At 47.5% G+C, this 21,265-nt stretch overlaps 1 protein-coding gene across 7 annotated transcripts in view; it reads right to left on the bottom strand.

Annotated features, from left to right (window-relative positions):
- The window catches only part of LOC110533121 (ryanodine receptor 1), a 74,872-nt gene that overhangs the window by 48,767 nt on the left and 4,840 nt on the right, over positions 1-21,265 (bottom strand). For 5 of the 7 annotated variants that reach the window (XR_016483752.1, XM_090186831.1, XM_036990457.2 and 2 more), the window contains exons 2-35: positions 20,254-20,373; positions 20,061-20,162; positions 19,045-19,065; positions 17,720-17,794; positions 16,815-16,893; positions 16,620-16,732; positions 16,386-16,485; positions 16,174-16,270; positions 15,611-15,685; positions 15,351-15,507; positions 15,025-15,189; positions 14,698-14,819; positions 14,300-14,489; positions 14,054-14,189; positions 13,825-13,920; positions 13,596-13,714; positions 13,291-13,424; positions 12,951-13,192; positions 12,679-12,871; positions 12,353-12,569; positions 12,174-12,278; positions 11,982-12,085; positions 11,768-11,851; positions 11,377-11,536; positions 10,762-10,909; positions 10,338-10,543; positions 10,068-10,242; positions 9,727-9,935; positions 9,230-9,588; positions 8,750-8,876; positions 8,415-8,575; positions 8,154-8,316; positions 7,978-8,064; positions 7,557-7,783 (exon numbers count right to left, since the gene is read on the bottom strand). Coding sequence is in view for 6 of the 7 variants with exons in the window: in XM_090186831.1 (XP_090042957.1) it covers positions 7,557-7,783; positions 7,978-8,064; positions 8,154-8,316; positions 8,415-8,575; positions 8,750-8,876; positions 9,230-9,588; positions 9,727-9,935; positions 10,068-10,242; positions 10,338-10,543; positions 10,762-10,909; positions 11,377-11,536; positions 11,768-11,851; positions 11,982-12,085; positions 12,174-12,278; positions 12,353-12,569; positions 12,679-12,871; positions 12,951-13,192; positions 13,291-13,424; positions 13,596-13,714; positions 13,825-13,920; positions 14,054-14,189; positions 14,300-14,489; positions 14,698-14,819; positions 15,025-15,189; positions 15,351-15,507; positions 15,611-15,685; positions 16,174-16,270; positions 16,386-16,485; positions 16,620-16,732; positions 16,815-16,893; positions 17,720-17,794; positions 19,045-19,065; positions 20,061-20,162; positions 20,254-20,373 (4,868 nt within the window). In the remaining variant the exon portion in view is untranslated. The remainder of the gene's footprint in view (positions 1-7,556; positions 7,784-7,977; positions 8,065-8,153; positions 8,317-8,414; positions 8,576-8,749; positions 8,877-9,229; positions 9,589-9,726; positions 9,936-10,067; positions 10,243-10,337; positions 10,544-10,761; positions 10,910-11,376; positions 11,537-11,767; positions 11,852-11,981; positions 12,086-12,173; positions 12,279-12,352; positions 12,570-12,678; positions 12,872-12,950; positions 13,193-13,290; positions 13,425-13,595; positions 13,715-13,824; positions 13,921-14,053; positions 14,190-14,299; positions 14,490-14,697; positions 14,820-15,024; positions 15,190-15,350; positions 15,508-15,610; positions 15,686-16,173; positions 16,271-16,385; positions 16,486-16,619; positions 16,733-16,814; positions 16,894-17,719; positions 17,795-19,044; positions 19,066-20,060; positions 20,163-20,253; positions 20,374-21,265) is intronic. The other 2 variants (XM_090186834.1, XM_090186835.1) reach the window with 1 other exon arrangement.

Here is a 21,265-nt window from a genome sequence, read left to right as displayed (position 1 = left end):
ACGAAAAGAAGGTTCCTAGGACAAGCGCGCGGCGACGGAGTGTGAGTGAGCGCTTGCTTTACCTGCCTCTCAATTCCCCAGACAGTCAACCCGACAACACGCCCCTCAGGGAGAATCCCCTCGGGGTCAGTGGAGGCTACTGAAGAACTGAAGAGACGAGACAAAGCATCAGGCTTGGTGTTCTTAGAGCCCGGACGATAAGAAATCACGAACTCGAAACGAGCGAAAAACAGCGCCCAACGCGCCTGACGCGCATTAAGTCGTTTGGCAGAACGGATGTACTCAAGGTTCCTATGGTCAGTCCAAACGACAAAAGGAACGGTCGCCCCCTCCAACCACTGTCGCCATTCGCCTAGGGCTAACCGGATGGCGAGCAGTTCGCGGTTACCCACATCATAGTTACGTTCCGACGGCGACAGGCGATGAGAAAAATACGCGCATGGGTGGACCTTGTCGTCAGAGAGGGAGCGCTGAGAAAGAATGGCTCCCACGCCCACCTCTGACGCGTCAACCTCGACAACGAACTGTCTAGAGACGTCAGGTGTAACAAGGATAGGAGCGGATGTAAAACGATTCTTGAGGAGATCAAAAGCTCCCTGGGCGGAAACGGACCACTTAAAGCACGTCTTGACAGAAGTAAGGGCTGTGAGAGGAGCTGCCACCTGACCGAAATTACGGATGAAACGACGATAGAAGTTCGCGAAGCCGAGAAAGCGCTGCAGCTCGACGCGTGACTTAGGGACGGGCCAATCAATGACAGCTTGGACCTTAGCGGGATCCATCTTAATGCCTTCAGCGGAAATAACAGAACCGAGAAATGTGACGGAGGAGGCATGAAAAGTGCACTTCTCAGCCTTCACAAAAAGACAATTCTCTAAAAGGCGCTGGAGGACACGTCGAACGTGCTGAACATGAATCTGGAGTGACGGTGAAAAAATCAGGATATCGTCAAGGTAAACGAAAACAAAGATGTTCAGCATGTCTCTCAGGACATCATTGACTAATGCCTGAAAGACAGCTGGAGTGTTAGCGAGGCCGAAAGGAAGAACCCGGTATTCAAAGTGCCCTAACGGAGTGTTAAACGCCGTCTTCCACTCGTCCCCCTCCCTGATGCGCACGAGATGGTAAGCGTTACGAAGGTCCAACTTAGTGAAAAACCTGGCTCCCTGCAGGATCTCGAAGGCTGAAGACATAAGAGGAAGCGGATAACGATTCTTCACTGTTATGTCATTCAGCCCTCGATAATCTATGCAGGGGCGCAGAGACCCGTCCTTCTTCTTGACAAAAAAAAACCCCGCTCCGGCGGGAGAGGAGGAGGGGACTATGGTACCCGCGTCAAGAGCTACAGACAAATAATCTTCGAGAGCCTTACGTTCGGGAGCCGACAGAGAGTATAGTCTACCCCGGGGGGGGGTGGTTCCCGGAAGGAGATCAATACTACAATCATACGACCGGTGTGGAGGAAGAGAGGTGGCCCTGGACCGACTGAACACCGTGCGCAGATCGTGATATTCCTCCGGCACCCCTGTCAAATCACCAGGCTCCTCCTGTGAAGAAGAGACAGAGGAAACAGGAGGGATAGCAGACATTAAACATTTCACATGACAAGAGACGTTCCAGGAGAGGATAGAATTACTAGACCAATTAATGGAAGGATTATGACAAACTAGCCAGGGATGGCCCAAAACAACAGGTGTAAAAGGTGAACGAAAAATTAAAAAAGAAATGGTTTCACTATGATTACCAGAAACAGTGAGGGTTAAAGGTAGCGTCTCACGCTGAATCCTGGGGAGAGGACTACCATCCAGGGCGAACAAGGCCGTGGGCTCCTTTAACTGTCTGAGAGGAATGTCATGTTCCCGAGCCCAGGTCTCGTCCATAAAACAGCCCTCCGCCCCAGAGTCTATTAAGGCACTGCAGGAAGCTGACGAACCGGTCCAGCGTAGATGGACCGACAAGGTAGTGCAGGATCTTGAAGGAGAGACAGGAGTAGTAGCGCTCACCAGTAGCCCTCCGCTTACTGATGAGCTCTGGCCTTTTACTGGACATGAAATGACAAAATGACCAGCGGAACCGCAATAGAGACAGAGGCGGTTGGTGATTCTCCGTTCCCTCTCCTTAGTCGAGATGCGGATACCTCCCAGCTGCATGGGCTCAGCACCCGAGCCGGCAGAGGAAGATGGTAGTGATGCGGAGAGGGGGGCAACGGAGAACGCGAGCTCCTTTCCACGAGCTCGGTGACGAAGATCAACCCGTCGCTCAATGCGAATAGCGAGTTCAATCAAGGAATCCACGCTGGAAGGAACCTCCCGGGAGAGAATCTCATCCTTTACCTCTGCGCGGAGACCCTCCAGAAAACGAGCGAGCAAAGCCGGCTCGTTCCAGCCACTGGAGGCAGCAAGAGTGCGAAACTCAATAGAGTAGTCTGTTATGGATCGATTACCTTGACATAGGGAAGACAGGGCCCTGGAAGCCTCCTCCCCAAAAACAGATCGATCAAAAACCCGTATCATCTCCTCCTTAAAGTCCTGATACTGGTTAGTACACTCAGCCCTTGCCTCCCAGATTGCCGTGCCCCACTCACGAGCCCGTCCAATAAGGAGAGATATGACGTAGGCGACACGAGCAGTGCTCCTGGAGAAAGTGTAGGGCTGGAGAGAAAACACAATATCACACTGGGTGAGGAACGAGCGGCATTCAGTGGGCTCCCCAGAGTAACACGGCGGGTTATTGATTCTGGGCTCCGGAGATTCGAAAGCCCTGGAAGTGGCCGGTGGATCGAGGCGGAGATGGTGAACCTGTTCAGTGAGGTTGGAGACTTGGGTGGCCAGGGTCTCAACGGCATGTCGAGCAGCAGACAATTCCTGCTCGTGTCTGCCTAGCATCGCTCCCTGGATCCCGACGGCTGAGTGGAGAGGATCCGAAGTCGCTGGGTCCATTCTTGGTCGGATTCTTCTGTTACGGTGCGTGAATGAGGACCCAAAAGCGAATGAACTTAAACAGAGCTTCTTTAATTACCAAACATAGGTAGGCTCAGACGGACCGGCAGATTCCGACAGGACAAGACAAGGTTACAGCAAACATGACGACAGTCTGGTTCAGGCATGAAACACAACAAACAAGAATCCGACAAGGACAGGAGCAGAAACAGAGAGAGATATAGGGACCTAATCAGAGGGAAAAAGGGAACAGGTGGGAAAAGGGGTGACGAGGTGGTTAGGAGGAGACAAGGCACAGCTGGGGGAAAGAGGGGGAGAAAAGGTAACCTAACAACGACCAGCAGAGGGAGACAGGGTGAAGGGAAAGGACAGAGACAAGACACAACATGACAGTACATGACACCAATACTATAGCAAACACTGAAATCCACAAATCATGTGATCTTTGTTAAAAGCTGCAGTGCCTTCAGAAAGTATTCACACCCATTGACTTTTTCCACATTTTGTTGTTTTACAGTCTGATTTTAAAATGGATTGAATTGAGATGCTTTGGTTACTGGCCTACACACAATACCCTATAATGTCAAAGTGGAATTACATTTTTACAAATTAATTACAAATTAAAAGCTGAAAGGTCTTGAGTTAATAAGTATTGGCTCACAAGTTGCGCAGTAGTCTAAGGCACTGCATCTCAGTGTTAGAGGCATCACTACAGACCCTGGTTCGATTCCAGGCTGTATCACAACCGGCCGTGACTGGGAGTCCCATAGGGCGGCGCACAATTGGCCCAATGTCGTCCGGGTTAGGGTTTTGCCGGGGTAGGCCGTCATTGTAAATAAGAATTTGCTCTTAACTGACTTGTCTAGTTAAATAAAGGTTAAATAAATAACAAATATTTAACCTCTTTGTTATGGCAAGCCTAAATAAGTTCAGGACTAAAAATATGCTTAACAAATCACATAATAAGTTGCATGGACTCACTCTGTGTGTGTTTTTGAATGACTACCTCATCTCTGTACTACACACATACAATTATCTGCAAGGTACCTCGGTCGAGCAGTGAATTTCAAAGACAGATTCAACCACAAAGACCAGGGAGGTCTTCCAATGCCTCGCAAAGAAGGGAACCCATTTAATTGTTTTATTTCACCTTTATTTAACCAGGTAGGCCAGTTGAGAACAAGTTCTCATTTACAACTGCGACCTGGCCAAGATAAAGCAAAGCAGTGTGACACAAACAACACAGAGTAACAAATGGGATAAACAAAAGTACAGTCAATAACACAATAGAAAAAATCTATATACAGTGTGTACAAATGGAGTAAGGAGGTAAGGCAATAAATAGGCCATAGTAGCAAAGTCATTACAATTTAGCAAATTAACACTGGAGTGATAGATATTCAGATGATGATGTACAAGTAGAAATACTGGTGTGCAAAAGAGCAAAAAAAGTAAATAAAAACAATGTGGGGATGAGGTAGGTAGTTGGATGGGCTATTTGCAGATGGGCTGTGTACAGCTGCAGCAATCGGTGAGCTGCTCAGATAGCTGATGCTTAAAGTTAGTGAGGGAGATATGTCTCAAACTTCAGCGATTTTTGCAATTCGTTCCAGTCATTTGCAGCAGAGAACTGGAAGGAAAGGCGGCCAAAGGAGGTGTTGGGTTTGGGGATGGGTTTGAGGGGGGTCTATTACAGGCGGCAACAGTGAGACTTATTTCTGGAGAGATTATTTTTTTTAATTAGAAGCTCGAACTGTTTAGGCATAGACCTGGAAAGTATGACAGAACTCTTCACGCTATCTCGGCAGTAGATTGCAACTCCTCCCCCTTTGGCAGTTCTATCTTGTCGGAAGATGTTATAGTTAGGGATGGAAATTTCAGGATTTTTGGTGGCCTTCCTAAGCCAGGATTCAGACACGGCAAGGACATCAGGGTTGGCGGTGTGTGCTAAAGCAGTGAGTAAAACAAACTTAAGGAGGAGACTTCTTATGTTAACATGCATGGAACCAAGGCTTTTAAGGTTACAGAAGTCAACAAATGAGAGCGCCTTGGGACACACAGGGCCTGGGTTAACCTCTACATCACCCGAGGAACAGAGGAGGAGTAGGATGAGGGTACGGCTAAAGACTATCAAAACTGGTCGTCTAGTGCATTGGGGACAGAGAATAAAAGGAGTAGATTTCTGGGCGTGGTAGAATAGATTCGGGGCATAATGTACAGACAGAGGTATGGTAGGGTGCGTGTACAGTTGAGGGTAACCTTGGCATTGAGTGATGATGAGAGAGGTTGCATCTCTGAAGGCACTAGTTATGCTAGGGGAGGTCACGGCATGTGTGGGAGGTGGGACAAAAGAGGTACTGTATCTGAGGAATGTTGAGTGGGGCAAAGGGCTCCGCAGTAAAATAAAACAATGATAACTACCCTAAACAACAATATACAAGGCATATTGACATTAGAGAGACATAAAGCGAGGCATAAAGCAATCACAGGTGTTGATTGGGAGAGCTAGCTAAGACAAACATTTACAGACAACAATAGCGTGCAGATTTGGGCGCACACATTTGGCTGGACTCAATTCATGGCCAGATAGCATTTCAAGTTCATTTATGGAATAAGAGTTTATATGCAGTTTCACGCCCGGTTTGAGGTGGATGTCTACTTTACCTTTTTTAATTTTCTAAGACAACAACAACAGGTAAAATGGCAATGAATAGGCAGAGAGGGTCAGTTAACTACACACAGGGCCTGAGTTTGAGGCTGGGGCTGACAGATAAACAAAATAAACTAAATGGAGTACCGTGATTAATGAACAGTCCAGCAGGCATCAGCTACAGTGGGGAGAACAAGTTTTTGATACACTGCCGATGTTGCAGATTTTTCTACTTACAAAGCATGTAGAGGTCTGTAATTTTTTTGTTTTAGATTCAGTCTCTCACAGTTGAAGTGTACCTATGATAAACATTACAGACCTCTACATGCTTTGTAAGTAGGAAAACCTGCAAAATCGGCAGTGTATCAAATACTTGTTCTCCCCACTGTATGTAGCCAGGTCCAGTGAACAGTAATAGATGAAACAGGGAAGCTGTTAGGTAGTCGTTCCTACGCTAGCAAGCAGGAGACATGGCATTCATAAAGATCGCAGGCCGGAGCTAGCAGAAGCGTTTTTCACCGACGTCCGGCAAAGGCCGGTTGAGGGCACAATGGACGGAATTACGTCGGCAGACCACTCGTGATGGATGGCGGGGCTCCGTGTCGACAAAGGGTCCAAGCCAATTGGCAAAAGAGGTATTGTAGTTGGAGTCATTTCATTTGCAAGCCGGGAGATGAGCCTGGCTCGAGGCTAACTGGTGCTAGCTTCGGGACAAGGGCGTTAGCTACTATAGCCACTCGGTAGCAGCTAGCTAGCTGTGATGAACCGATGCTAAGGTCCAGAGCTTACGGCAGGAATCCGGTGGTATAGTGGCTTCTAGTAGTGTTAGTGAAGAGTCCGGGAGGCATCAGCTGTGTAGCCGAGTGATCATAGGGTCCACTGAGCAGGCCGGAGAGATGGGCCTGGCTCAAGGCTAGCTTCGGGGCTGGGCCACTCGGTAGCAGCTAGCTAGCTGCTCAGGGATGATATCGCATTGCCAGAGAGGAACGCTCAGGGATTTTTGCCATGAGGCCAATGGTGACTTTAAAACAGTTACATTAATGGCTGTGATAGATGAGAAAATGGATCAACAACAATGTAGTTATTCCACAATACTAACCTAATTGACAGAGTGAAAAGAAGGAAGCCTGTACATAATACAAATATTCAAAAAAATGTAAAAAATGCAAAAAACGTATAATGTTTGGGGCAAATCCAATAAAACACTCTCCATATTTTCAAGCATAGTGGTGGCTGCATCTTATTATGGGTATGCTTGTATTCGTTAAGGACTGGGGAGTGTTTCAGGATAAAATAGAAACAGAATGGAGCTAAGCACACGCAAAAACCTAGAGGAAAACCTGCTTCAATCTGCTTTCAACCAGACACTGGGAGATGAATTCACATTTCAACAGGACAATAACCTAAAGCACAAGGCTAAATCTATTCTGGAGTTGCTTACCGAGAAGGCAGTGAATGTTACTGAGTGGCCGAGTTAGAGTTTTGACATAAATCTACATGAAAATCTATGGCAAGACTTGAAAATGGTTGTCTATCAATGATCAACAACCAATTTGACAGAGGTTGAAGAATTTTGAAAAGAATAATAGGAAAATATTGTACAACCCAGGTGTGGAAAGATCTTAGAGACTTACCCAGAAAGACTCACAGCTGTAGTCACTGCCAAAGGTGATTCTGACTCAGGGGTGTGAATACTTATGCAAATGAGATATTTATGTATTACATTTTAATTACAGTTGAAAACATTCCTAAAAACATGTTTTTGCTTTGTCATTATGGGGTATTGTAGGTAGATGGGTGAGAATAAAATATTTAATTTAATAAGTCAAGGGGTATTAATACTTTCTGAAGTATTTGTAAGTTCTCAACATATGAACAATACCTACCATTCTTGATTACTTGATAATCAGTTCATCAAATACAATAATCCTCTGCTTAGAGGTCAGTAAATGTGGCCGTGTTCTGACCTGTTCTCTTCAGGGATGTGCAGGGCCATCATGGTGAGAGGCTCTCTACACTCCACCATCCAGCCGTGCCTCTCGTTCACACGGCCCGTCTCTGGGGACAGGAAGTGGTTGGGCATACGGCTCCAGATGACTGGGGTCAGCATCTGGACGTCCAGCCTGGGAGGACACTGGGGGACCGGGTTCTTACGCTCACTGCGGAACATGGCTGCCGAGATGGGCATGATGTTCTACGGCGAGAGGAGAGAACAAACACTTACTTTGGAGAGCAGAAGGGTGGTCGTTGAAGTGACATGATAGGTTGAGTGAGAGAATTAAAGGAAAAAAAACACATCCATAACAATTTAAAAGCAGACAGTAATGAGTTAACACTGTAAAAGCAGACAGTGACAAATGTACTTGAGTGATTCTCTGTGAGTCTGACCTTGAGCTTGCCCAGCTCCACTTGCAGCATGTTCTGACTGGAGGGCAGGACAAAGACAGCTGGGAACAGTTTAGTGTTGGGCTCCACCTGGAACAAACAACCAGTATCACAGACGAAGCCCATAGCACCGCGTTGTCCTTTAAATACATGCTTACACTGTGAATACAGCATCTCACCTGGTAGAAGGTGTTGATCTCTTTCCCGTTGGCTGTGAAAGTCATGAGGCCAGTGTCCAGGTCAATAAGGCAGCCAATCACAAAGTCCTCCTGGCTGACACGGGTCTGCTGGGAGCTGCTGAACTCCCCTCCCCACACCATGTAGCAGTTACTGCGCTTCATACTGAGGGAGACAGGTGAGAGAAAACAGTACGCTAAGATAATATCTTAATATCTCTGTGTGTTTGTGTATGTGTGTGTGTGTTTGTGTGTGTGTCTCACCTGTCATGGATGTTGCCTTTGTCATCTCCCACGGTGACAGTGACATTTCTGACTTTGCTGAGGTCAAAGTGCAGGTCGTACTGGTGGTAGTCCGGGGTGATCCAGCCCACCCACACACCGCTGGGTTCTTGTCCCGCAATCACTCGCACTGAATAATAGTACTGCACACAGAGGAAGTGGGCAGAAAACATGACTTAACAATGGATTGAACTAAACCCAACAACAAATAATAATCCTCACTCCAAAAATGTCCTGGTGAAGAGAAGTGATTATCCATTCAGAGAGTTAGGTTTAGACACTAGGGTCTGAAGAGGTCACACGTAAAAAGGTCATACTGTGGTGGTGTTGAGGATGATGTCGTCGTCATCTCGATCATCTGGTACAACTTCCTCCATCAGGCGGGGCATGGTGGGAACAACAGGGGGCGGAGTGAAAGCTGCCTTCTTGGCCTTGAACAGGAACCTGAGGGGCACACAAACAACGTGGCAGTGGAGTAGGACCTCCTATACAAGACGACTGAGAAAACACGACGATGGTTGCAGTTAAAGTGCAGTTTTCAGCAGTTCAATTCAGGAAGTCAACTGAAATTCCAATTTAATAGGGTAAAAAGGGCATCTGTGCTCAACGATTCCTCAATTAACTGATTTTCACATTTTTAATTCAAATCACTTCCTGAATTGGCTTATTTCAATTCAAATTGACCCCAATCCTGGTTTTCAGCATTCACTTTCTACTTTTTTCCAACAGAGTTGTTGTAGCCTGTCCAAAGACTACTGTCTTTCTCTTTACCCATCTGACCCCTGCTCAGTACTGACCCCTTCTTCTTGCTCTTCTCTGTAGAGGCATCTTTCACGTTCTCTCCTCCTTCGTTGACAGGGATCTCCTTAGGCACAGAGGGCTCCTTCTTCTCCTCCTCCTTCTCTGTGCGGCTGGCAGACTTCTTCAGCACCTCAAAGTCAGAGTCGGGGTCAACCTCCAGAACCTCGTCCTCAGGGATGGTCAGAGCTCGGGTGAGGGGCGTGGTCCCGGCCATAACCTTAAAGGTCTCGTGGAACTCCACGGGCATGCTGAGCCTCAGGAACAGCAGGTCTGTGTTGGCGTTCTGAGAGCCGAAGGTCTTGTGGGTCAGTTTCAGACACGGAGCGCTGTCCACTGTCCCATCCACACGGGACACCTACAAAGGGTACATGGGACGATGGATATCTAAGAGAAACCTAACTTTGACATTTGTCAATTTACGATCATGTAATATGGGAACAGAAGTCATTTCTAAGCATAACGAGCCACTGTTACTGAACAAGATATGCTGTACCTCAATGTGAGGGTGTTCTGTAGGAACAGGGATGAACTGGGGCAGGCTCTTGCTGAACCACATGGTGATATCTCTCTTCATGTTGATGGCGAAAGGCTCAAAGCCCTCCTGCAGGCCACAGATGGTGAAGTAGCGCAGGCTGCTGACGTTCTGGCCCAGGTTGAGCCGGCCAACCTGAGACAGGCCCAGACTACACACAGGGATAAAGCCTGGAGAAAGAGAGACACAGTTTAATGAATGGCATAGATTTAAATGGCACTGAATCATACTGAATCATACTATCCACCTCTTGGGCAGCAGGTCCAACCTATAAGGATTTATCTGCCACAGCAGTCACTCACCATCTCCTGTGTCTATGTCCTTGAAGGCCATCTCAGAGCCAGAGTCGCTGATCAGCATCTCTCCGTTCAGGGTGAAGAAGATGTTCTGCTCTACCAGGTCGATCATACAGCCTACCACGTCACCTGGCAACCAGCTACGACCAAACGGCTCATTGCCCACATGCCAGCGCTGAGCCTACAAAAAGAAAAGTCAACGTTTTGGAGTAGGACACATTAGAAAATGTTTTCCCTAAAACAGACACAGAACAGATCCTTCATCACCGACCATACCTTGAAACCATTGAAGACATAGGCGAGCTCATCCGCCCCCAGCTCTGTGTCAGCGCGGACACTGGGTCTGGCCCAACCCACTCTCATATCCCCCACGGTGACAGCCTCAAACTCAAAGTACCACTTCCCCTGAGTCACCGCATATGACTTCTCAGCCCGGAACACACGGATCTTATTTCCACGGGAATGACCTTCTCCATTACCACCTTGCACAAACAGAGATACAGGTGTCATTATTAAGATGATATATATATATATATATATATATATATATATATAGTAGTCAGGTACATAATTATTGGCACCCTTGACCAGTATATATATGTATGTGTGTGTACAGTATATCTAGCTGTATTTAACAGGACTAGTAGCTAGTTCAGTACAGTACTGAAATATGAACAACTTGGCAGACAGACAGACTCACTGCTCTCCTGGTCAGGTGGCTCAATGTTGTAACCGTAGCCGATGAGAGTGCGGACAGCTGCACAGACAGTGTCTCTGTTGGTCTTCTTGGTCTTTTCGTCCAGCAGGTTGTACGGCACCAGGCGCGGGTTGCGCTTGCTCATAATGTCCTGAACATGGAAATAAAGACTTGAAATCAACTCAAACGATTGTGGGAGTCATACATTTTTTTCTGTAAGTCATGGACTTACATCTTGATACATCTTAGAAAGAGTGATACTGCACTAGCTCCAGAAAAAAAAAGAAGATTTTTATTATATTTGTCTTGAACAGTTGCGTAAATGTTGGCTCCGAAAACATCCCGACTTCAACGACTCATGAGTCAGGTATGAATAATGCTTCACCCAGAGTTCAACTTTTATAAAGTACTATAGCTGCGTCACTTTAGGTGAGCTTGTTGTGTGCCCACCTGCACGCCTACGTGCGCATTAAAACCCACCCCACAAAAACACTACTGAGATTCAATAGTCCTTGTTTGAAAAGGACTTGAGCTACAGTATTACCACAGGTTTGGCCTTACTTGCTGTGTGCGAGTTTCCTGCGAGAACCAAGGACAGGCAGAGGGAGGAGAAGCTACCTGTACAATGCTGTAGGTCCATCCCTGGTGGACCCTGTCACGAGCCCACACGTTGTGCCCATTCTCTGCCAGTCTCTCCACTAGGTTGGTCTGGTTGGGTGTCAGCTTGACATGGTTGAGGTCCAGAGGGGCAGGCTTATATCCACTACTCATCATATACCTAATGGAACAAAAGGGATGTCATGATTACACTAGTAAGTCAGATGTCATTATTGCTATTCATCTCACTAAAGTGAACAGGCCTCAATTTTAATGACAATCCAACATTTCACAATGTCCATCTCAGATAATGTCAAACAGATCATTCACTTTTCAACCACGTATGTGAATATCAGAGAATAATGACGTCATGCCTAAATAAGTCAGATCACAATCTTGAGGTATCGCTCACGTTTTGGGCATCTTGATGTTCTTCAGGTTCTCCTCTGCTTTCTCATCCCCCATGCCCACATGACAGCCCAGCGCCAGCAGAGTCCTTTGAGAAGCAGAAGGAGAGGTGGTGAACACCCAGCACATGCAGACATACTAGGCTGAGAGGGCGTGTCCAAAACCTTGAGAGGGCGTGTCCATGACCTTGAGAGTGCGTGTCCATGACCTTGACTCACTTGAGTGTTTCTCCAGACATTGCGAGGTTGTAATTCTTCTCTGGCTCTGGCAGGCTCTGGAAATCCACCAGGCAGGGGTGCAGTTTCTTGTTGTCATCTCGGAACTGGAGGAGTGGAAAGAATCAAGATATTGGATTAAGTAGATATCCTTAAGTCATGTGATCTGACTGAGGCAGTATGGGAAGCACTCACCGACCCGTAGGTCCATCCTTGTTCAATGCGAGTGGCGGCCCATAGCTCATGGCTGTTTTCCGCCAGCTTCTCCCGAATGCGCTCCAAGTGAGGCGGAAGCACAATCTGAAAGGACAACGCGGTGAATGGAGGCAAGAGCTAGGAGAACGAGATGTGCACAGATCATTCGAGGGTTGTACCTGTACTGTGTCCACAGGGCAGGGGGTGAAGGCAGTGTGCGAGAGGGACTGTGTAGGCCCCAACAGATTGCGGACACCATTGAAATCATGCTTATACTCCTTGATGGGCTCAATACGCAGTCGGTCCTTGGGCAGCACAGCCTCATAGCACGGGGCATAGCCTGGCGGTGGGAGGAATTTGAAGTCCCCATGCCGCCCTCCCAGGAGAAAACGAACCCTTGGCGTTTGCAAGGAGAACATGAACAGTGATCACTCATTTGACATCACTCCTTTTCTTAAGACTGTAAAATGACAGCGGCTCTGTAAGCCCTATCGTCGGTTCTCACCTGACGCCTGCAGAGAAGCTGACGACAGGGAAGAAGAGGCCGTCCAGGTTGAAGTTCTCAAACATGCCCTGCACCGGGTGCCCGTTGATACGGAACGAGATACTGGGCACGCTCAGATCCAGGCAGCAGCTGACCACATCGTCTGCCGCTAGGATGTGCATGTTGGGGGAGGCGACATGCCGGAGGACTCGTCCTGTGGAGACACACGGATCTATAAGACGTCAACCAGTAATAGAGTTCTGCATTCTAAAGCGAGCCCCTGCATGCCGTACCTGACCACAGGTGGAGTCCATCAAAAGCGTAGGAGTAGAGGTCGTCGCCAACCCCGTTGCCGCCCCAGCCCTCACCACCCCCAGGGTAGGGGCTGTAGCCCTCGGTCAGAGCCCAGCCCACACGCAGGTGGAAGGCCTGGGCGGTCAGGAAAGGCTCCACATAATCCACCATCACCTCAAAATACCACTTCTTATACTGTGTGGATCCCTCACAGGTTCCGAGGAAGATGTTGGGTCTCACACTGAGATGAAAAAACAGTTAATGGTTGGAAGGAAAAAAGCGAATTGCCGTGGTTGTATTTTCACAAATTATATTTAGTACGGCCAGATGTCTGTATACCTGGTGACATAATTGATGATGTTGGACTGCAGGAGGAGGTCGCGACCTGGAAGCAGATTCTCTGTGATGAGATTCTGATTGGACCTTACAGCCACACCGTTACACACACACAAAGAGCAGAGCACATCCAACACCTAGGGAGAGAGAAAATTCTAAAATCAGCCCTCAAATCATAAGGAGATGGACTGTCAACAACATATGAACACTTCTCTGGATAAGCACAGGCCTAAATAATACAACTTAATAATAGAAATAATAAATATAATAATAATAAACTTCAATAACCTGCACACGTATTCACTGACCTTGTGATTGCGTCCATGCTTATCCAGTAGAGAAATGATAGATTTAATGTGGTTCTCCTGGATGATGTTCAGGACCTCTGGACTCTCAATCAGAACGCAGTACAGCACCTCCAGGATGCCTGTGGTGAGCATAACACGCAATGAAACACAGAGGGCACTCCCGTAACACGTTCAAGTCAATGTGATTCAGTGCTGAAAGGTGATGGAGTGTGTTGTAGTGGGACTTAACCTGAGGAGGCCTCTAAACGGTCCAGTTTGCTGACCAGCCAATCCAGGTTATCACAGAACAAAGCACAGTTGGCCCGGTTACCTCTGATGAGAGAGGCTTCACAGGAAGAGAATGACAGAGATCAGAGCTATGTCATGTTCAGATTGAAAGGGCATGTTGCCACAGTAACCACAGCCATGCAGACACATGATGGGACCTGAAACAACGGGATGAATAGAAGGTCACATACCCAGCAGCTCGTACAGGAGATTAACGATTTCCTTCCAAGACTCGGCAGCTTCCTCCCCTGCAAACTCGGAGAAGTGGGCCGCCGTGTTGTAGACATTGAGTCGGTCAATACAGTCCAGCACCAGGGTGATCATGCCCTGTGCGGAATGACACATATAACATAGGAACACCAAAGGGAGGAGCAGTGCGGGAAGAATATTTTCAACATACAGTGCATCATCCTCATCTGTTGTGTGTGAGCACTGACCTCCTCTTGGAAGAGGTTCTGTCTGTTCTTGAGGGAGCGTAGTTTGGTCTGCTTCTCCTCGTGCTCCAGCTCCTCCTCAGGGGGCCGGAAGTAGAAGATGAGGTCCTGCAGGGAGAGGGCCACTGAGTCCATGGGCAGAGACGGGGGGCCTGAAGAAGACTTGTTCTTACCGCTCAGAGAGTCCAGCGCTCTGGAGACACAGGGAACAGGGGAAAACGTCACTGTACTGAGCACGAGGTCAAACACTAAACCAAGGCGCTCCGCCCCTCCTGAAGGATAACAGTAAGTCGAAGGGGTCTATACATACGTCCATAATGTGTACAAACTCAAGAGATTCCTAGATAAGTATTTTCTCAGAGAGCCATAGGGAAGACATTGGGACTGGAGAGGGGACATACTTAATGAACTGAGTGAAGAGGCCTGCTGTGTTGTAGATCATACGAGCAGCCTGGAACTCCTCTGTCTGGGAGCGGGCCACGGTCAGGGCATCGTCCATGTGGCCCTCCTTATGAAGGATGGCCTGAGAGAGACATTGACAACATGGATAAACACCAGTTGCACTCCAGGGGAAAGCGGAGCATTTGAAAAGCCTGAACAAAATGCATTCACAGTAAATCCCTATATTACGGGGGTCTTCATTATCTCTTAGCATTTCCTTTGCTGTTGTTCTTCCTGTCCTTTAGCTCAGGTGTTTTTAGGCATCTTGCCGCACGATTTCTCCATACCTTCCTCTTAAGAGGTCCCAGGCGAGCGGACTTGGCATCGACAGAGGCGTATGTAAGCCAGAGGCCAGAGGAGACGTGCTGTACAAAACACATGGACTCCCCATACTTAATCTCTGGTGTGCCCATGCCCTCCACATCTCGCTTCTGAGCCACCTCGATCTTTTCCTGCAGGTTGGAACACGGAACAACAAGGAGAAAGAATGACTGTCAACAGCGCTAGGTACGGAGGGATGATATGAACGCTGCCAGAAGCTTTTGTTCCATTCTATGAAAAGGACCACGTGCGTTTTTTCACACTGCTCTTTATATGAACAGAGCACCCTGACCTTGGAGATTCTGAAGCAGAAGGCTGACATCTTGGCGTTGGCTTTTTCAGGGTCCACCACCAGCAGTCCTTTCTCTTCATCCAGGCAGAGGTAGCGGCCTGTGGTTATATGACGCACTCGGAACGACTGGCCCCATTTCATGTGACCTCCACTCCATCTACACAGAGCCATAAGTACAACCCCAAAGAGAGAACTCATGTAAGACAATTGTAATGGTTTTTTGTTACATAAAGCTGATGAACAGAAGGGCATCCACTCACCCAATCCGGAGGGGTTCTAGTCTCCATAGTGACCGGGCATGGCTACAGACAGCACCCCCTTCATAATGAGCAATTCTGAAAACAGAGATGGGCTGTTAGTGACAGGTGGTGTTTATGCAGTGTCAGATTAAATATCTGATTAACATCTGATTAACCTTCCTAGGTTCTCCCATGTCACACCGCTCCTCCGCACACTTCACTGGCTTCCACTTCAAGACCATGGTGCTTACCTACGGAACAGCAAGAGGCACTGCCCCTCCCTACATTCAGGCTATGCTCAAACCCTACAACCCAACCTGAGTACTCAGTTCTGCCAGCTCAGGTCTCTTGACCCTTCCACCCCTACGGGAGGGCAGTTCCCGCTCAGCCCAGTCAAAACTCGTCTCTGTCCTGGCACCCCAATGGGTGCCAGGACAGCAGAGTCCCTGCCCATCTTCCCGAAACATCTGAAACCCTACCTCTTCAAACAGTATCTAAATTATCTCACAGCACCCCGCCCCCTCCCCATATATATATATATAATGTCAAATGTAAATGTGGAATAGTTCAACAGTGTTCATCACCTGCGCTGGTCGTCTCCTTGTTCGGCAGCAGGGATAGCCAAGCACTCATCCATGTGACCATGGAACAGTCTAAGAACATAGCCTCCAGTCAGAAAGCCTGAGGGGTTGATGTTACACTGGCAATGAGAGAAAGACACGGCAGTCAAGTGTAGTGTTTCTAGATGATCAGCTAACGACTAGGAAATAGAAAAACAATAAAAACATATACACACCTTCAGCAAGCTCACAGCCAGACATCACAGGGCTCATGGTCCACAGCGTCTGCATGAAGGAGGCGTCCACCATGAGGTCACCACTGGCGTAGGAGAGATGCTGGAGCGAGAGAGAGAGAGAGAGAGAGAGAGAGAGAGAGAGAGAGAGAGAGAGAGAGAGAGAACATGTCAGCTCCATCCATAACCTGCTGGGGTTGAAAGTCCACTTGGCAGTGTGTCACCAAAGCGGCTCACCAGGTATCTTTCAGAGGACACGCTGACCAGGATGAGGTCATCTCCCACCCTGACCTTTTCTCCCTCTGACCTCTGCTTGGACGCAGGGTGAATAGTCCACCAGCACGCCTCCCCTGTGGAGGAACACTTGCGTCACTGAACGGAACACTGTGCAGAAAATTAATATGCCACTGTTCTCTATGGTAAAGGCCATACCGGTGGAATCTTCCTGTAAGCCCACATCAAAGGCCAGTTTGTCTGTGAGTGACCTTGAGGTAGTCAAACAGCTGAGGTACTGCAGCACACAGAGAGTACAAATTACACAATGAATAATGAAGCGCTAATTGAAAAGCAAACCCATGTAACTGCAAAACTGTCTCCCACACTATCTCCCACACTACCACCCACACTAAAACCGTAAATGGCTGGTATAGTACATATTCAATGAATGGGACTTATGTGGTTATGACGAGTGAGATAGAGGTAGAAAGTGTGGTGTGGGTGGTAGTGTGGATGGTAATGTGGGAGATTGTGTGTGGATGATAGTGTGGGTGGAAGTGTGGGAGATGGTGTGGGTATGGGTGATAGTGTGGGTGGTAGTGTTGGTGATCGTGTGGGTGGTAGTGTGGGAGATAGTGTTGCGTGGGTGGTGGTGGGGGAGATAGTGTGGGTGATAGTGTTGGTGTGGGTGATAGTGTTGGTGTGGGTGGTAGTGTTGGCGTGGGTGGTAGCGTCGGCGTGGGTGGTAGTGTGGGTGTGGGTGATAGTGTTTGTGTGGGTGGTAGTGTGGGAGATAGCGTTGGTGTGGGTGGTAGTGCTGGTATGAGTGATAGTGTGGGTGTGGGTGATAGTGTGGGTGGTAGTGTGGGCGATAGTGTTGGTGTGGGTGATAGTGTTGGTGTTGGTATGGGTGGTAGTGTGGGTGGTAATGTGGGAGGTAGTGTGGGTGGTAGTGTGGGAGATAGTGTGGGTGGTAGTGTGGGTGGTAGTCTGGGTGAGTTAGAAGTAGAAAGAAGTGGATGATAGTGGGTTGGTGAAATGAGAAACATGTGAAACTGATAGTGGGTTGGTGAAATGAGAAACATGTGAAACTACGCAGTGCGACAGAGGAGTCTGTTTACCATGCTGGAGTGAGTGTGCTTCAGTAGGATGGCATGGCCATACAGCAGGGTACGGTGGCCCCCTCCTTGAGATGACTGGGCAGAACACAGGAGAGCGAGAAGTTAAAAATCCAACCGAAGAGAGTCGTGTATGATTCAACATTCAGCCTACTAAGGTCAGGCACACAGGACTGTTAAAGACCGAGGAGGGAGACAGGAGTTGAGCGAGTCATCCTCCTCGTACCAAACTGAGAACAACGTGGCAGGCAACAGAGAACCTGTGTACTGAACGTATCTGGCTGAGAGGAGTCAGAGAGCCCACCACAGAGAACCAACACAACAGCAAACATGTCCACATTGTGTCAATACAAACCAGGGGTGAGTGGAAAGGGAAATTGATTAACAAAAGTCAAATGATTAACAATACTGGAAGCAAGAAACAATACCACAGAAAGTCACATGTCACATTTAACTGGAAGGCAGAAAAAGTGACATTCAGACAATCAAACTATATTGTTTCTTCAACATTTGTTATAATTAGTGGTTATCATTTCCACCGTCAATGTTGTTATCATCTTGATTATTCCATGAGTAAGTGGAGAGTCAGAACACAGCGCAAGACTGACTTCTAGGTCAGATTTAGTGAACCCGTGTGTGTGTGTGTGTGTGTGTGTGTGTGTGTGTGTGTGTGTGTGTGTGTGTGTATACGTGCGTGCGTGCGTGCAGTTTGATATTCAAGGTTACACTTTGCCCTACATTCCAGACTTTCTGAAGATTAAGATGAATTGCCGTGATGGTTTGGTCAAACCACAGTAACTCACAGGATGACGGAATAGCAAGGATTAAGAAAACGTAAAGGGCTGGTCTGGTTCCACATTCAATGAACGGGACTTATGTGCCTGTGAGGAGTGAAGATGGGAGTATGATGAAGGTTGTATAGGAGACATTCAGAGGGACAATGTCACAGGGCAGTAAAGAGCCTTGTTTCAAATGACACCATCCAACACTAGGTCTGTGGTCCACGTTTCTGCTGTTGGACGTAGTGTAGAGATTATACGGCAGCCAGAAGCCCTCGACGGCAGAGAGCTTCTTAGTTGCTCCTGTGTTGCTGACAGGAATCGTTCCTCGAGTGTCATCTGAAACGCCGCTCGGTATTTCAGCTATGACAACACTGAGCAAAGTGTGGAGTTAGGTAGTATGAGTGAGGGCAGACGAAAGTGGCGCATCACTGTTTGAGACAGGGACATTGGGTGAGAGATGAGAGCACTCTCACGGTAGACAAGGGGTGGAGAGGAGGGGAAAACTTTGGGGAAATGTGACAGGAAGGGAAACATGAGCAGACATACCCATTTGTCCAAATCGACTGCCTATGGTTGGCAGGTGGGAGGTGAGGGGTGTGGGGTCAGAAAAGAGACAAAACGAAGTTAAGTTGCTAAAAAATACAAAAGGCCTTGACATAATACTCATATTTCAAATGCATCAGTGATGTGTCATTAGCACATAACTATTCACGACAATGCTACTTTTACAACTATGTGTCGATGACATAAGAGAGGATGTTCTCACTACCATATAAGGCATAACAGTATTTTCTGAAATTTTTTACCAAAAGTACTGATTCCCATAATATGGGAAAAACATGACATTTGTTTGTATTAGTTTGATTCAGAAAGAACTAAGCTCACCAGACACTACACAAAGACCACCTCTATTTTCCAGCCAAAGAAAAACTATTTCCATGTACTGTACACTGAGTGATCAAAACATTAGGAACACCTTCCTAATATTCAGTTGCACCCCCTTTTGCCCTCAGAACTTCCTCAATTCATCGGGGCACGGGGCAAGGTGTCGACGCTGGCCCATGTTGACTCAAATGCGTCCCACAGTTGTGCCAAGTTGCCTGGATGTCCTTTGGGTGTTGGACCATTCTTGATACACACGGGAAACTGTTGAGCGTGAAAAGCCCAGCAGCTCTGCAGTTCTTGACTCGAACCGGTGAAGCCTGGCATCTACTACCATACCCCGTTAAAAGACACTTAAATCTTTTGTCTTGCCCGTTCACCTTCTGAATGGCACACAGACACAATCCATGTCTCAATTGTCTCAAGGCTTAAAAATCCTTCTTTAACCCGTCTCCTCCCCTTCATCTACACCGATTTGAAGTGGATTTAACAAGTGACATCAATAAGGAGTCGTAGCTTTCACCTGGACTCACCTGGTCAGTCTATGCCATGGAAAGAGCAGGTGTCCCTAATGTTTCGTACACTCAGTGTGCACTGTAGAATTGTTTAACATCAGATGTAAAATAAGCTCCTTTAATCCCAACACAACAGAACCATCAGTCCCTCTACTGGTCTCTTACCTCGTTGAGCTCCATAGTGTTGGACAGCATCTCCTGTAAGGCTCGTACCGACAGGGACTGCTCCAGGATGAAGCAGCAGATCGCCAAATCAGGTGGCACATTCTACAACACAACACATCCGTCAGCAAAACCCAGGGAACGGCAACGGCTGGAGTACAGACGTAATCAGATTGGGGAACGTGGTTCTCTCTACCTGAGCATTGGAAGTGGTCTCCAGGAAGCAGAGGCGGTTCCCAAAGCCCTCACACGAAAGACACAGTTTGATCTGTTCTTTCAGAATGGAGGCAGTGCATTGTAGCACAACCTGGTCATCCTACATACAGGAGAGAGAAAAAAGGTCAAAGGCCAAAACAGATTATGTTAATCAGCTGAGCTAGTTTATATCATAATTATTATTTCATTGTTTTACATTAAGATGTTTCATCACTTGGGTAACATTTCAAAAGTAGTACTTTATATTTAACTTGCCATTCATAACCTTGATAGGCCCATATGACATGAATAGAGGGGGTAGAGTTACAGCCAAAACCCATTTAGAGGGGCTTAAGTGTGGATGTGTAATGGTTGTAGTGGAAGAGAATATAGTAAAAGCGTGAATATGATTCCTGTGCACCAAACAGGCATATTTTATGTCGCATAAGAACAAGGATGCAACCCTGACCAACATATGGTAACAATAATGAGAGTAGATAGAGCCAGCAGAGTGATAAAGCCGTCGTAACGGGGAGCCGAAACATAGTAGGTCAAAAAGCAAACAAAGAGTGGTCAACAGACCCTCTCTGGTCTTGGATCTCACATTCCTAACCTTCACATCCACATTTTCTTTGTCATTCTTCTGTGCCGGGCCCTGCCCCTGTCCTAACACTAATCTCCTTGGTAGTCGGACTGTGGGTAAGCACCCGCTCCTCCCGGCCCTCTATTTCAGAACCTTGCACCTGCTGCTCCCACATTCCCCTCGGTGGAGCAGTGGATATTTGAGACCCGGCCTGGCATAATAATTTGTAATGCACTCACACAGAGAGCAGTGAGACAGACAGACCCGGTGTCAAACTATCATTCTTAGGCTGACAGCTCAAGTCACACTAAACCTGGCCAAAGTCAACCATAGAGACCAGCCAAAAGTGGGCAAAAGACATACTCCTTAGTTATGACAGAAGAACAGTGGACACCGATAAGTCGATGTAACAAGAAACCTTTTACAAAGC

Source organism: Oncorhynchus mykiss, chromosome 10 (genome assembly GCF_057628025.1).
Source record: "Oncorhynchus mykiss isolate SJ-2025 chromosome 10, ASM5762802v1, whole genome shotgun sequence".
NCBI lineage: Eukaryota > Metazoa > Chordata > Actinopteri > Salmoniformes > Salmonidae > Oncorhynchus > Oncorhynchus mykiss.
Note: the sequence above shows the minus strand (reverse complement) of the source record. Positions and strands in the feature narration are given on the sequence as shown.